General features: G+C 33.4%; 1 protein-coding gene across 6 annotated transcripts; it reads left to right on the forward strand.

The window, feature by feature from the left end:
* Positions 1-1381: 1381 nt before the first annotated feature.
* LOC112707607 (protein LONG AFTER FAR-RED 3) lies at positions 1382-12644 on the forward strand. 6 transcript variants are annotated; one of them, XM_025759416.3, is made up of 17 exons: positions 1382-1605; positions 1992-2059; positions 2188-2327; positions 2414-2574; positions 3365-3466; positions 3834-3906; positions 4398-4504; positions 4588-4711; positions 6869-7063; positions 7751-7836; positions 9579-9686; positions 9893-9988; positions 10075-10173; positions 10549-10623; positions 11297-11428; positions 11531-11646; positions 12165-12644. In XM_025759416.3, exons 3-17 carry the CDS (start codon positions 2228-2230, stop codon positions 12259-12261), a joined length of 1671 nt encoding a protein of 556 aa, XP_025615201.1. In that variant the 5' UTR covers positions 1382-1605; positions 1992-2059; positions 2188-2227; the 3' UTR covers positions 12262-12644. The 6 variants fall into 6 exon arrangements, with proteins under 6 accessions (XP_025615201.1, XP_025615199.1, XP_072057453.1 ...); XM_025759414.3 differs by having other exon boundaries at positions 12173-12644; XM_072201352.1 differs by having other exon boundaries at positions 2199-2327; positions 12173-12644.
* Positions 12645-17253: the final 4609 nt, after the last annotated feature.

Consider the following 17253-nt stretch of genomic DNA (forward strand, 5'->3'; position numbering starts at 1 on the left):
ATTAGTGTAGTCCTTTATGGTGTTTTATATTTCTCTTTCGCTTCGTTAGAATACTGGTTGGTCTACCATCTAAATTCCTTGACACTGCACCTGTGTAGCAAATTGCATTGTGCCAAACTATGAACCGCAAGTCAACTTTGGACTACCATCGCGGCTAAGTATATGGGTTTGGCCAACAAGCTGCTAAAGGTGTGCAAAATCAGCTTAGATGCTTTCCATGTAATAAGTTATGTCCTGATAAAAATTTAAGTAACTCCTGGTTCCATTTGTGTATAAAGATTTATGTTCTCCTTTACACTGGGAGCCACTGGTATTTGATGTTTGTAGACATGTGGGAACAGAAATTGTTTTACCTAGATTCATTGAAGTGCACTCATGAACGACAAGCTTCGTTTACTTTAGTCACACCCCCGCGTTTATGTTTGCGGTTTGGACTACGGTGATTGGGTAGCACAATCTTCTACGCTATGCTCCTTCCACTTACTTCCTGTCTCCTCCTGTCACAAGAACAACAACATGTGTCTCCTACATGGTCTATCCAGCTCATTTTAGCAATCGCTGACAAAAATTAAAGTTAGCACGGTAGCATGACCCTAAAAAGGAAGGAGGGGAGTCACATTGCCATTTTTTAATTGTTGGGAAGCAACTTGTCTATTTTTGTATCGAAAAACGGCCAAAGAAGATATTTACTCCTTGTGAAAAATTGAGAATTAAAATTTAAGAGCAAACGACTAAAATGGTACTCAAAAGTTAGCATCCCTAACAAAATGAATCCTGCTAATGATAAATGAAGCCTCGAAAGTTTTAAAAAGACAACAAACAGCGACCTCAAGCACGATATACAAGTACCGATACTCAATCTTATGTCAAATATTCCCACAAAACCAAATTAGTAGTTAACCAAAAATTTAAAATGGATGAATTTTTTTATCACTGTCTTGTATACAGTAATTCATTGGCAGTGATAAATCCTTAAATTCTGATCTACTACGAATTAGTCATTGACTTACCAGATTAGAATGTGAAAAAAAAGTAAAAAAAAGAGAAAGTTTTGTAGTGATAAAATGATATTAATTTTACTCTTTTTTTAATTAAAAATGAGACTCAAATCTAAGATTTTAAAATGAAATTGAAAAAATTATGTCATTTAAGCTATAAATAGGTGACACATTAATTTCACTATATTTTAAATTTTCAATAAATAATAGGTAATTATTATGGTGTCTAAAAATATTTGTCTCATTTATAAAAAGAGTTAAAAATTAATATTTAATTTTAAAAATAAATAATTTTTAAATATTCAAAATTTATCATAAAAATAAATTAAATAAAAATTAGAGATCAAATTATAAGGACCATAAAGTCCACCTGGATAATATTCAAACCACTTAGTTATAACTTATAACTCAGACATTTAGTTTCCGATCATTGGAGATGCTTTAACTCACCTCTTCTCAACACAGTTCCCCATTTCTCTTCCTCTTCCTCTCCCGCTGTGGTTTGTCACCGGCGCCAGAAACGACTCTTTAGCCCTCTTCGACGTCGTTCCTCTGGTTGAGCTTCGTGCTTCCGTTTCATTCACTGTGTCTTGTTATTTGAAATTTTGTGAGTTCCGCCAATGTTGTTTGTTATCTATGGATTTTTACTTCATTTTATCCTTATTCATGGAGTTAATTGGTTTTGTGATGACATATGTCTTTTAGGAGTGATATGTATTGTGTGTTATTTGATTAGCCTTCAAAATATTAGTTATGCGGTTCTGCAAGCTAGAATTGTTAAAACTTGGTTATAGTTCGATATAATTTTCGCAGTGTGTATTTAAAATTGTGATGCGGCTGAGACCTCTTAGTCCACTTGTAATTGGATCTTGTTATTCAAATTTCTCTGAAATTTAAGGGTTTTGCTCCGTTTTGAATTACATGTTGAGCTAGTGATGCAATTGTTAGTTGACTTTGTGAAACTTAGCTCGAGTAATCTGATTTTTCCTGCAGTTACGTGGTTGATGCTGCTGTTCTGAATAACATTAGCACATCAAGACGTGAATTTCATGATTTTCTGAGTAAGCCATCATTGAATGACATCCTTCCTTTTTCCTTTTGTGTTAGATGGTTTGTAATATAATATTCTTGAGTAGAAATTGTTTATTTTTCAGTACAAGAGATGTAATTTTTGAGTTAAACTTTTTAGGGCTATTTTAGGAAATTGCTACAGTACTCCTGGATATTACATGGGGACAGAAGAGTGCCCAATGAACTCTCTTCTCAAGCTGCTCTCCACTGCCATAGCTCTCCTCTCCATTCTTTCTTTCTCCTTTCTTCACCCAACTCGTAAGTTATAACTAACCTCTCTCTGCTTTTGACACTTTTTGTTCCCATTTGCATTGCAATTCAATAAGGTTTTGAAAAACTTCCAGATTTCTTGGGTTGGAAGGCACTAATGTCGTCTCAGCAAGTGGCAGATTTGGTTGTGAGGAATGGGGTGATATATACAGGTGATGATTCTCTCCCATTTGCAGAATCCATGGCAGTGGCCAACGGGAGGGTTTTCCGTGTTGGAAACAACTCCTATGTGCAGGTTTTTCTTTCACTTACCCATTTATTTCAATTTTGAATTAACTTATTTTATTCGGATGCATGCAAGGCCATGAATGGAATATATAGAATTCATCAGTTCCATCCTATTACATTACATGGTTTTTGGTAAATTTGGGAGGAATGAGGTTGAATACAAACATTTCACCCCCTCCTTCATGACCAGCATATGAGCATGGAACTAATCCTTGCTGTTTTGTAAGCAACTCGATGGTGGGATAGCTCGCTGTCATGGATCGATACCTTGACATTTGTTTAAGGGAGAATGAGCCTCTGTTTTGCATTACTTACCACACTCCCTGGGTTGAATCCAAACATTGTAGTTATAATCCTCTTCATACCTTACGTTCACTCTATCCTTGAATATCCAAACCATGGAATGGAATTGATATTCTGTTTTGTTTAACTCTACTCCACCATCCACTTCATTCTATTAAGTAAGGGATTGGAGGAATGTGGTTCAAAGGAGTTATAATGTTTGGATAAACAAGAATGCATTATATTGGTAGCAGCAAAATATGGGGTTTTGGTAAAACGGAATGACATTTGTTCCATTTCTAACCACTCCGCTTCATATCCGTTATAAAATTCAAGCAATGAATGAAAACTGATTACATTCTTTGAGCTCCTTTCCGTTTCATTCCATTGAAACTCAAACCACCAATCCAACCACATTCCATTAGTCATTAGTTACGCAAACAAATGTGACTTGGTTATTCATCTATGTGGGTTTTGGAGTCCAAACCGAGTCTGATCGCACCACACATATGCAGGAGTTGGCCAGCTATGGAACTGAAGTGTTGGATCTTGGTGGGAAAGTTGTGGTTCCGGGGTTTATTGATTCCCATGTGCATTTCATACCTGGTGGATTGCAGGTTCAGTTCATGGTTTACGCCTATATTAAAGTTTTACTCTTTTCTCTGGTGCTCATGTGTTTCACTTTGCTTATTGTTTATTTATTTTTGGCAATAATGATATGGTATATATGTTCAAAACATTTAGTAGTCCTGGAAATACTCTCAACCTCTAGCGTGACTCTTGAAGAAATTGTATGTACTGCTACCTTATGTATCAGGTGGTGTTTTGAAGTGAGAATATCAATATTATATCATTGATTTTGTTGTCTTGTCATAGACTAGGATACTCAATTCATTTGTGTGTAAGGAACTAATTATGTTTAGAAATCCCATATCTTTACGATGCTTTGTTGTGTTCCCCCCTTTTAAAGTCCTATTAGAGCAGATGATGCAGGTGGATCTGACAGGTGTGAATAAAAAGGATGAGTTTATCAGAAGGATCAAAGATGCAGCACAAAGTAGGCCTTGTGCTTATGCTAATTTCGTAGTTTTGATGGATAGAAAATTTATGCAAAACTTATGGTTTTCTTGAAGATGATCATACTCAATTCTCGTTTTAAATGTGTTCTTAATTTTAAACTTCTTTTGCATTTATCAAATTTGGTTGTGATTCTGAAGCTAAATATATCATTTAAATATGATGTTGATGCAATAAAAAATGAATGATACCTATGTTTTCATCAATTGTCTCATCCATTTTATTAACCCCTAACTATGTTAGAGATCTGATTCTCACTTTCTGTCTCTCCAACTGGTGGGTTACTTTTCTTAGCATAAACATTACTAGTTGCCTTTCAGAAAAAGGTTTTAATTTTTCTTTCACGTTGCTAACAACAATGGAATATCTTGTTGAATCTGTCAAAAAATTATGTTCACAAAGTGGGAAATTATCAAGCATTCTGAATAATCGGGTATGATATGTACTCATTTTGTTCACTTTTAACTTTAGGTACAAAACGAGGTTCTTGGATTTTGGGTGGAGGATGGAACAATGATTTATGGGGAGGAGATCTGCCAACTGCATCTTGGATTGACGATTTCACTCCTTACAATCCCGTGAGCCTTAATGTTTCCGATGTTCCTTAGTATTTGGATATCTTCTTTCATAATGATGTATGTTATTTGAATTATACAATCAGGTATGGCTATCAAGAACAGATGGTCACATGGGCTTGGCTAACTCAGTGGCACTAATGTTGTGTGGCGTGACAAACTTAACAGCTGATCCGAGTGAAGGGACTATAAAGAGGACTCCAGATGGAGGTAATGGTTTGTTATCTTTGTATTAGACAGATTTGGAATTCTGATCATTCTTTTAGATTCAATGTTTTTAACCTTCTGTAGTGATTATCTAAAGATTATATGATTACAAATTGGTCTTTCTACAAGTAATAGGGGATTACCCCTGTTTGCATGTCCTACTCTTTAATTAACCAAGTTTCGTTGCTGCACTGTCAATCACAAAAGGAAATAACTTAGAAAGTTATATATTATGCATTTTTAAGATGATTTTTGTATGTAATATTGAGAGTCTTATTACTATTTTTTTAGGTTAACTGAGCATTGTTTGGTAAAATCATTTGAAAGCCTCCACTAAATAGCTTAATATATGGCAGTTTTTCTATTTGACATGATATTGGAGGCTTATATTCAAGTGGTTAATAGTTTGATCCTTGCTAACTGATTTAAAATTGAAATTTAGCAATATGTAGGTTTGACCTGGCATTATTATTATTCGCATTTGAAACCCAAAGGACTTGGGTCAAAATGCATGTTAAATATAAAATCATACATGAAAGTTCACCTAACACCTTAATCTTGGGAGAGTTGGCTTTTGAAACGCGCCCTGTTACTGTTTCTGGTCAACCTTTGCTGTCTATTATGTTGCATGGGTACTTCTAAATGGTTGCCACTCCACTTGTGGGATAGTTGTGAATACTTCTTAATCAATATAGAATTTATTCTCCTTCGTAAAACATCAAATCTTATAGTTGAACTATTCTATTTAAGTTATAGAACAAATTAGTATGATATTCTTCCGAATGTTATATTTATAGAAATATTTTTTTTCTAATTTAATTACTCTTTTATTTATTAGGATAAATTATACTTTGTGTCCCCAACGTTTGCAATTTTTTTTAAACATTTAATTTCATTCAATTTTGTTCCTAACATTTTCGATTAATTCAATTTTGTGCTTAACGTTTTTTATTTATGTCAAAACTATCCTTAGAAGTTTTCAATTTTGTCCCTGAAGTTCTACATGAAATTAACGTCCAGGATAATTTTGACATAAATAAAAAATGTTAGGGACAAAATTGAATGTAACTAAACGTTAGAAGTATTTTTGAAGAAAATTACAAACGTTAGAGACAAAAAATATACTTTACGCTTTTTCTTATTTTACAATTTTATAAAATATTTCCTCCCATACCTATATGCTGCTATTTGAAAAATTTTCATACCCCGGTATCTGTATTTGTATCTCAAATAGATATTGTACCTGTACCTAGGCAACTCATTTTGAGCAGAAGCTCCCTTACCTGGTTCTCACTCTCCTTTTTGTTTCTTCCGCAGACTATGGTTGCGTTTGTTTCCTGGGACTGAGACTAGGGGACTGGGATTGAGTAGTGTTTGGTAAGCAGACACGGGAACTAAAATTTCAGTTTTGGGACACAAAATTTCAGTCTCTTCATTACCTCCGAAAGTGGGGACACAGAGGACTGAAATTTCTGGGAACGTAGATTGAAACTTTAATAATATTTCTTTTCGAAAATATCCTCATTCAACTTTTCAAATCCCCGATTTTAGCCTCACACAACTTTTAGTAACCCAGAAAATCTCTTCCTTCTTTGTTGTTCTTCGCCCCTCTTTGCTGCTCGAAGAACGACCGACAGCATCACCGTTGCACGCTGTCGCCAGTTGGCCCTCCTCCTCCTCCGCTATTTTTGGTTGGTTTTCCTTTTCGAATTCTTCCCTCCCCTTTTTTGAGACTCCATTTCTGTTTCTGTTCCTCTTGTTCACCCTTTCTTTACATGCGAGACCTTGCTACCAATACCTATGGCGGATTTTGGGCTCTGTCACGAGCCGTTGTTCAGAATAAAAAACTATCATGCAATTTCTCATTCTACCACACCATATTTGCCTATTCTGTTGCTTCTTTTTCATTCTTCCGAATTTGGCTTTTCAGTCTCTGTCTCTCGGTCTCTGTCTTCCAGTTTTAGTCTCTCAGTCTCAGTCTCCCTTCCAAACGTAGCCTATATGTTTTGGTTATTGTAATCTACCAGTTTATGAATTTATTCCACCAATGCAAAATGCCAAATGCCGATTTCATTTCAAGATTCATTATTCTTCTGTATTGGCTAACTTTGTGCAGTGTTGCTAATTATTGCATTGGCCTGTTGACAACTTGTCATGCAGAACCTACTGGATTGCTGATCGAATCTGCAATGTCACTTGTCATGTCGCAGATTCCAGAGGATTTAGTAGATAATAGGAGGGAGGCACTGCTTAGAGCAAGCAATCTTGCTCTGGAAAGGGGTGTGACAACAGTTGTTGATATGGGAAGATATTATTCAGGGACTTCAGCAAATCTTTCTTGGGAGGATTTTACAGGTTAACTTGGATGGTTTGAGTCTTTGACATTCATTTACAGCTAATAAGATGAAATTACTTATCATATTTCTTAGTGTTATTTTATAATGTTATTTTGTTTTTATTTATTTGTGTCATCTGAATGACAACATAACCATAATGGAAACTCTTGTGCCTGTTGGGAATTGTGATATTTACTGTTTCCTTGCTATACATATTCTTTTCTTTTCCTTTCTATATATAAACATCATAGTGCTAACTGTTGCCCACTTGAGCAATTCACAAGTCTTCTAAGATTTCTTAATTGGACCACTGCCTAAGTTTTCAAAGAACTGATTAGGCAAACAGTGCCTTTTGTACTGAATTCCAAGATATAGTTGTAGAATCACAATCAATGCATTGAAATTGAATACAATATTAATCAATGAATTAACAACCACGAATGTTGAGGAATTACATTATTCTCCACTGATGATTTCATTTTTGTAATACCTTAAGTTAATCTAAATTATACTTTCCGTTGTATAAAAAAGTAGATGGGAATATTTTGTTGTGTGGTACAATCCTAAAGCCAATAACAATGCCTGTTGAATTGTCGATGTTTTCTCCTGATGTTCATATATATCTAATTATGATCAAAGTCTTATTCTTTTGCTATGATGTTTTGCTGTTTGTTGTTTCTTAGTTTTATTTTTTCAATCTTTACAGATGTTTATCAATGGGCTGATTCTATGTCAAAAATGAAAGTTAGAGTGTGTTTATTTTTTCCAATGGAGACATGGTCACGTTTAGTGGTATGAGCTCTTCTTCACTTATGGTTATTTTAATAAAAGGTTTAGTATTGTCCTGCTCTGCCTAAATTCTTAGTGATGATTCTTTTTTGTGTTTATATGCTTTGATTTCTCGGTGGTTTTGTGTACATAATAAACCTCCGATCTCGTTCTTGACAAAAACACACAAGCGACAAAGTAGTCATACCAAGATTTTAGATTAACAAATTTGTCCCTCATCATATATATATATAAGATTTTACAGTACAAGATAATCCCATCAAATCCCTTAATTTTGGGAGCCATTTTCAGTTATTCTAATTACAATGTGTGTTGGTGTGTCAATTTATTTGATAGAAAAAGAAATTTTATTAGAAAAGAAGAGAATATACAGAAGAGGATAAGTTATCCCCACAGAGGTACAATAGATAGTTAAGGCACTAAAACAAACATCCCATCTCATGTCTTGGAGCTTATGGAATAGACCTAAAATACATCAAGCTGTCCAGGCCTTTAACTGATGAGACTCTAAAAGACTGCTGTGATGGATGAGTCTTTGGGGAGCAGAATTGTTAGTGTATTTGGGGCTTCATCTTCCTCCCTACGATGGTTCTTGGGCCTTTAACCATGCTGTTCAAGCTGTTTATGTTGGTCATCTTGAGGACACGATGTGACTTTTAAGTTAATGTTAGGACCTGTTTCTTTTGGTCGAGTGTTAGGACCCTTTAACTGAGACAAGTATTTGTGGAAAGGTCTGAGGGACTTGGGTATTATGGGGTGTCCAATGTCCTACTGAGACAAGTATATGTGGAAAGGTCTGAGGGACTTGGGTATTATGGGGTGTCCAATGTCCTTCATCGAGTAATCTGGGATGTTTGATGTTGTATTTAAAGAAAGTGGTTTTTCTCCCTTAATAGCAGCTTTTAAGGTGTAGTTTTACAATTTCCATGGGTACTTAACAATGATATCAGAGGCAGGTTGTTGGTGGCAGGAAAGGCTACCTATAGGCTGGATTAAGGTGAATACTGAGTACTGATGGTTGGGTCTATGTCGATAGAGGGAAGCCATCATGAACGTTGGCTCTCTATGGATGGTGTATTGTTAGGGACTTGGTATTATGGGTTGTCTAAAGTCCCACATTGAGTAGTATGGTGTTTGTTGTATTTAAGGAGAGTAGCTTTTAAGGTGTGGTTTCTCACTTTCCTTAGGTACTTAATAGAAGGTCTTAAAGGGGTGTGGATTTACAGAGCCTACAACAGGACTTAACTATATGTGGTATCAAGGAAAAGTTAGTTGAAAGGTTGTTTGGCTTTGATGTCACAGCTAAGGGTTATATTAGGGCGGACTCTAGAAAGGGAAGGGGTCTAGAACATTCTATAGTGATAGACAAGCAGGTTTTGTGGGATATGATGACACCTGGCATCTATTTGTGTAAAGCTCATGAGCTATGAAGGACTTTCCCTCTTAGACATATTGTGAAATTGTAAACCGATGCTTTATAGATAAATGTTTTGTTTGTTTTGCTTTTATGTAGAGGAACTCTATCCTCTATCTTGTATTAGTCTTCTCATCTTAATGAAATTCTTTAAGAAAAGGATTATATGGTTTGCGGAATAGAATTTCCTCTGGCTGTAGATGCAAAGCCTATGCACAGATTTGTATTGATTTCTAGGGTTCTTAGTGATTTGCCATTGCATAAGGGATAGTGCACTAATCTTTCTCCACATTCTATTTTGGAATTATAGTTCTAACACTTTCCTGCTCAGCATGTGATCAACAAGATGGGTTATGCCTTGAGCGAATGGGTGTACATTGGTGGTGTCAAAGCTTTTGCTGATGGCTCATTGGGTTCCAATAGTGCATTGTTTTATGAGGCAAGACCAAGCATTCAAACTTCCTGTTATTAGTTTAAAATCCTACATTGTTAATATTCTGTATTCTATTTTCACTTGATCTTGGTGGAAGAGTGTTGACAAGGGGACACGTATCTTTTGGTAGACATAATTTTATCCCCATGTTTAACCATGGTCATGTAATCATGTAGTCTTGATGGGATTTACTCTGGTATTTTATTTCGTAGCCGTATGTTGACGATCCAAACAATTATGGCCAACAACTTATAGAGTCTGAAGCTCTTTTCAACATGGCTTTGGAGTCAGATTTATCTGGTCTGCAGGTGATTTGTTCTTCTTTTAGTATTAACACTGATATCAAATCAAATTTTAGTAACCAGCTAGTTGCCTCGCTGTTTGTATCTGTCAGATTGCAATCCATGCTATAGGGGACAAAGCAAATGACCTGATCTTGGACACATATGGCTCAGTTGCCTCTACAAATGGACCGAGAGATCGAAGATTTAGGGTAATATGGTTACTGCAAGTTAAATCTAGGGAAGCTTCTTAATAGGAAACTGAAAATAGAGTAAAGAGAGAGAAGAGAAGTTTTCTGAAATGTGTATTATGACTTCTCAAATCTCAATTGAGTGAGTTCAGTTTATATACAAGAGATAGGTAGTTTGTGGGGGAAGCTACTCAAAGGGTAATTTAGACTTTGCACTGTTAAGTTAATGACAGCTAGTACAGCTTTCATCCTAGCTGGCAGAAGCTAGTTACTGCTGTTCCTAATGTTCTAAGCCAATCTGAGACTTCTTAGCTTACCCTATTACTTCTGCTATAGGGATAGAGTTCTAATATAATCTTTGTGAATTAAATCAAGTTACTGAAACTCTGGTTGCAGATTGAGCATGCTCAGCATCTGGCTATGGGAGCTCCACACCGATTTGGCAAACAATGGGTTATTGCTTCTATGCAGGTTTTCTATGATTGTTATGTTTTCACTATCCGTTTTGTCTTTGCCCTCTTAATATGATGATATAACCGTCACTTGAGTAGCTGAAGTGTGCAATTTAAATCAGCGTTTGCTAAATATGTTCTAAATCTGTCACCTCTCATCTTTTTGTCTTTTATGATGATGTATCATTTCATATATCATTTAATCTTGTTCTTTTTATTGCAAATACAGTTCCATCTTACTATGCTGAAACTAGATATTGTTTATATTATATAATACCATATCAGAGTACCTTTTGAATCTTGAGATGTGTTTTCCAAACCTACCACTACGAGTGCATTTTGGTACTCAAAGATGCATTTGCTACAGCTTTACAGGGATTGGATTCTAGCGGGGACTAATCTTATTCTATTGCATCGATAAAGTAGCTTTTCCAAATTTTACATTAATAACTTGTTTGAAAATCCTAGAAATCAGTACTGGGATGAGACCTTTCTCTCCACTACCATGTTCCCAAAAACTGCCTTTGGGTTTTTACTTTCTATTTGGCTGATTCTTGACTGGCATGAAAAGTAACCTAATATGCACCCTTTTGATATATATGATTCCCTGTTCATTTGTTTTATGCTTTGAAAGTATAAACATCATCCTTCAAAAGATTTGTGACCGCTTTCTCATTACCAATCATCAACAGCCAGATCACTTGCTGAATGATGCGGACACTGCCAGGAAAAAGCTTGGCAAAGATAGGGCTGACAATGGATCTTATTTATTTCGGTCACTCTTAGAAAACAATGCATTAGTGGCATTTGGTTCTGACTGGCCTGTAAGTTTGTGACATATATTAGTACTTGTCACTATGCAAATTTTCATGCTTCCCAACAGAATTAGTTAAAAGTTATGTTTTCACATTGTGTCTGTTTTACAGGTGGCAGACATAAATCCCTTAAGTGGTATAAAGACAGCAATGAGAAGACAGCCTCATACATGGGAAAATGCATGGATTCCATCAGAGTGCATTTCATTAGATGATGCGATAAAGGCGTAAGCAGGATAAAGATCTTTTGTTTGAAATTTGAATAAAACCACTGCGTATTCAGTTCGTTAGTACTAATCATATTCGTACTTCAATCTGGCACATTGATGCATGAAGCCATGATTTCTGATTTCTAGATGATGATTGCATGTTACATTCTTGCTCCTTCTTCATATGATACTTTTGATGATTGTAATGCTAATTGTAATCTTTTAACTTACTTTTCAAAGGTGTTTTTATCCTATGCTCATAATGCATTTTCAACCTCGTGTACATGATTTTCTTTTGAGTGGTGCTATATGATGTGAATGTCTTATGAAAAGTGTTGAACATTAGTGGTCTGAGATGAACAAATATATTACTAAAGAGCTGGCTGAAATCATGATTCGTGAGGAGGTTAAAAATCTACAACAGATAACGATGACAAATATTTTCATACCAGTTTCTTATTGATTCTTCTTTTTATACTTCCTCGGCATTTCTATTTGCTTCTTCCTAGTCATGCATGATTCTAAATCTCTGTCAGCCTTACAGGTACACCATTTCCGCTGCTCGGGCAAGCTTCCTTGACAATGATCTGGGATCCTTATCTCCAGGGAAACTTGCAGATTTTGTCATACTAACCACTCATTCCTGGGAAGAGTTTGCTGAAAGTGCATCTGCATCTATTGCCGCGACATATATTTCCGGTGTGAGAGCATATCCTTGAAGGTATTCCATAATCTATTTCAAGTTTTACAATCAAATTTGCATCAGATGTGCAGAAGGAAAGAAGGGTGTAGCGCCAGTCCTCTCAGGTTTTAATTTCACATACGCATGAGAATGTGAGAAAACATTATTTTAATTCCATATTGGTGTATTGATTATTTCATATTTGTTCTTGTCACGTGAGTTTTTCTATATTTCTTTTATACAACTACACTAGGTGTACACCAAAATCAACTATAAAAATCAGCCATTGTATTTTTATACGTATACAAATACAAAAATTTAAAAACTGGAAAAACAATCTCAGTCTCACTCATTCGCATCCCTTCCCATACTCCTGAGTCACACGCGCCAAACCATCTCCTCCACTCTTAGTCGCAATTCTCTCGTCACACCTGCTACCATCTTTGTCTTTGCGCTTCATCTTCACCGCTGAACTATAATCAAACAAAACTTCTTCGTCTTCCCTGCTTATGCATTTTGGTGAGCTTCTTCTCTTGCATATCCTTCTTTCTGATTGATCTTCACTACTTTTCTCCCAAATACTCAATTTCAAGTTTGATTTAGGTCTTGTGTTTGATTATAGTTCATTAGAGAATTTCGTTTTTCTTTTTTGGGGTTTTTGTTTGTTTTTGGTGTTTGAGTGTAGATTAACATGTCACGTTAGTAAATTTTGGCACTTTTGGCACCATCTACAAATAAAGTGATGGAAGAACTAACATGACTAAGTTAAAATATTTAAAAGACGAATTTAATAAAAAAAATCGATAACCAGTTTAAAATATGATTGATCTTTCAGAAACTAATTTGACCATTTACTCCTTACATAACCAATTTTTTTAAGACTAATTCAGTCTCCGTAATTTGCTGTTCTTTTATATTTTATTATCTCTTATTCTTTATTTAATTTTATTATAGAGAACATCGCACAATAAAAAAATTTCATTCCATTCAAATAAAAAAGAATTAATATTAAAATAATCTCAATCTCAGTCTCAAATAGATTATACCAGGTAAAGAGATAATATCATTTCGATAAAAAAAAAAATCCCTCCTAACAACAACCACATCAGTCTAACATCTATCAAACATCCATAACAAACATAACCATCGTTGTTAACAATACAACACCAATGACGTCAAGTCTGTGTCTGTAAATCGGAAGCAAAATAATCATGCTAAAAAAAATAGAGGGTACATCATTACAATCCAAATAAATAAATAGAAGAAGATACATTAATGCTTAGATTAACTATCAACTATATAAGAAATATTTCGAAAGGCATTGAACAACTTTAAAATCTTATTCTTCCAACATATAATTTTCAAACAACTATTATATGTAAAATACCTATGTCACATTTTTTCATTGATGTATACTACAACCACTATTTTAATGATGATTCAACTAATTTAATCCGACATTGTAGACTGTAGTAACTTAAAAGGGGATATCTCTTCAAGATGAGAAAAAAATTTTTAACCCTATTTAAGTGTTACGACTTAATTCGTTCTAACTTGAATTGAGCTTCCTTTTTTCTTTTTTCGCTTTTTTTAACTATGGTATAATATAAGTATCTCATATAACAAAATTTTCAAATTTAGCTTTATTATCATTTTCTCTCAGACAATATAACTATTTTATATGATTTTTTAACCACATAAGTCAGGCACCGAAATAAATAATAATAATAATAATAATAATAATAATAATAATAATAATAATAATAATAATAATAATAATAATACACCAAACACTTAATATAATCCAAAGAAAAGAAAAAATATTGCACCCTACTTATTTGCAGGTTATATCTATGTCAACTCATAAGTATTATCCTAATTTCGAGCCACTTTCCAAACCTTTATATTCAATATAGCCAAATTAGTAGTTTGAAACTTTATATTCAATAAAACTCAATTTTTTAAGTAGTAAATTACATATATTTCCTAGATTTCGAATTAATTTATCCAACTTTTCATAAAATTTCAATTAATTTTGTATTTGTTTCTCTTCTATTGCAATAATTGATCAAATTTATAGATTTTTCTTCTAATATTTGAGTATAATTGGCACTACAAAAAAATGTTTAAAATCATCGAATTTACCGGCAAAATTCTTAAAAAAATTTGACGGTAGTATAAACATCATCAGTAATGTTTTACCGAAGGATTTTAGAAATTCGACGATAAATTTTTGACAGTGTTACTTCCGAAATGACTATTTTCATTTTTGTTCACCGTTGGAAAAAAAATTCGGCAATAACATTGGCACCATTTTAATTTTTTGGCATTTTAATTACTGTTAGATAATTCTATCGAAAATTCTAACGGTAATTTTACTGCCATTAAAAAGCTCATTCGCGCTAAAGTTACCGTCAGATCTTGTGATGGATAATCAAATCCGACAGTGATTTTTTGCCTAGCCAAAAAATTATAGCAATCCCTCAAAAAATTCAACGATAAATTCGACAGAAACATTTCACCCAAAATCTAACGGTAATCAACAAATTTCTTGTAGTGTGGCTTGATATCCAACTAGTGAACGTGATAAGTTTTGTTTGAGTTTTTATACTTAAATATAAGGCATTAGTTAAGATTAGATGCATTACAAAGTGTTATAATGATTGGATTGAAGCAAATTTTAGAACCGATGAAAATGACAATTCAAGTTCTATAACTTTTATGTTGATCGTATTTTTCCGTTCACAATGATTCTAGGTAAAATTTGTTGTAAAAAATTAATGCCAAGAATATTTTTTTCTGTTGTCAAATTTTGACCTCTTCACAATAATCGAATCATAACTTGTACTATAAAAGTTTAAATTAGGAATTCTGGTGCCAATGTGTCATTGAAAGGCTAAAACACAAATCTTCAAAATCATATGTCTATGTCTAACAAAACAGTGAGGATTACCCGTATACGTGAAGCTCTACGTACGAAACCTAAATTCACTTACGCAGACAAAGTTTTACGTGCCACATTAATTCGGCTCGTGAACTCACATTTTAGGTCCCATTTGGCCTCCAGCTGCATTTGAAGGAAAAAAGGGCTAGAAGGTAAAAGTAATGAAAATATTCACTCAAACAATAAAATAATTCATTTCATAGGTGATGTGACATATAAAGAAAACTGATATTTTATGTGCAATCAAAAAAAGTAAACTAATGACATAAAATGTGCAATCATAATAAAATTTAAATTTTAAAATTATTTTATTTAATAAAAATTTTAAGAATTAAATTGAAATTTTAAGTACTATGACGACAACAATTCTGTCAAATCTTCATTAATGGAAAAAACCATTGTTTGTAAGACATGGGCCAAGACAAACTAACTTTCAACATATAACGAAAGATTTTGGGGCAAAAGAAACAAAAGCCCAAAAATTACTATGATCTTAACTAATTCTGGTTATAGAAAACTTGATGGTTGGCAAACTTAATTCCTCGCCGATAACTGTGTGCAAAGGCTGCATTAAATAAAGCTACGTCCGTGGGGTGAAAACAATGCAAAACGTAATAATATGTCATTGATAAATGTGCCGGTTTTGTCCCTTACTCTCACATACTTGTCACGATCTAGCATTGACTACATGTGCCAGATTTTTTTTTTTTTGGTGATTTCTACATGTGGAAGATAATTTCCTACTTCCTACACCAAAATATGAACCTAATTTTGATTCATCTGAAGCTTATATAGTGTGTAAGTAACTAGCTAACGACTACCTACACTTGCAAGCCAACCAACTCTTAAATCGGTAATATTAAGGAAATAATAAAAAAATAATTCAAACAGTTTAAATTTATTTAATTTAATATTTATTATTTTTAATAATTAATTAATAATAAATAAGATAAATTTAAATGATTTTAAATTTTTTTATTATTTTTTAAATATTATTGATAAAAAATAATCTATAAAGCAATTGAGCACACAATTTACTGATTAAATTTCTAGTATTTTGTTTAAGTTCGAAATCACGTATTCAACTTTTTTGCTTCCTTACTACATTTGATTTTTTTTTCTTAAAGAAAAAGTTTACAGGAGTTGTAAGTATTTATAATTAAAGAGAATTTATATTCTTTTGATTGTTAAATCAATTTCTAATACTACATAAAAAGATCATACATTATTTTTAATACGAATATAAAAATGGAGATTTTGATTAAATATTGATATTTGAAATGTATTATAACTAGTGTTAAACCCGTGCGATGCACGGGCTTATATTTAAATTTAGTATAACACTATCATCGTCGTTATATAATAAACGTGTTAAATATGTTATTTTATCTTTATTCAAAGTAAAATATAAATAGAAGAGTTTGAAGTTTATAATATTCTTGAACCATAAGGAGGGAGCCATAAAAAAATAAGAACATATATAACTGTAATAATAGCATGTTAATTTTACCCTAAATTTTATATCAAAAAGCTAATAAAAATTTATCGACAACCTAGTATCTTACTAATTTCATTAGAAAAGCATTTGGTATAGGATGTTGTGTTCCTTGTTACACATTTCATTTCAAATTTGAAAAAAGAGTTATAGATAAATTAGTTATATCTATAGTAAATATTTGTACAAAAGTGTAAATCATAACATGCTATTAAAATAAAAATAATATTATTCTTACCTAAATATTATTGAAAACCTCTTTGAACACGACATTTGTTGTTGATGACTTTGGATTGCCGTCTTCGTCTATAATTAAAATCCTGAGGCCACTGTGACTCTTAACTCTTGACAAAGCAACATAAAGTTGTCCATGGGTGAACACTGATTTTGACAAATAAAGCCGTACATGTGATAATGATTGACCCCGACTCATGTTAATGGTCATTGCAAAGCATACTGTTAATGAAAATTGTCTCCGTTGGAACTTAAATGGCAATCCTGAAT

The sequence above is a fragment of the Arachis hypogaea genome, chromosome 8 (assembly GCF_003086295.3).
Source record: "Arachis hypogaea cultivar Tifrunner chromosome 8, arahy.Tifrunner.gnm2.J5K5, whole genome shotgun sequence".
NCBI lineage: Eukaryota > Viridiplantae > Streptophyta > Magnoliopsida > Fabales > Fabaceae > Arachis > Arachis hypogaea.

Coding starts and splice junctions, on each gene's coding strand:
- LOC112707607 (XM_025759414.3), top strand. CDS start 2,228: ATGGGGACAGAAGAGTGCCCAATGAACTCTCTTCTCAAGCTGCTCTCC. Junction 2,575..3,364: donor GAAACAACTCCTATGTGCAG/GTTTTTCTTTCA, acceptor ACACATATGCAG/GAGTTGGCCAGCTATGGAAC. Junction 9,687..9,892: donor ATAGTGCATTGTTTTATGAG/GCAAGACCAAGC, acceptor TTTATTTCGTAG/CCGTATGTTGACGATCCAAA.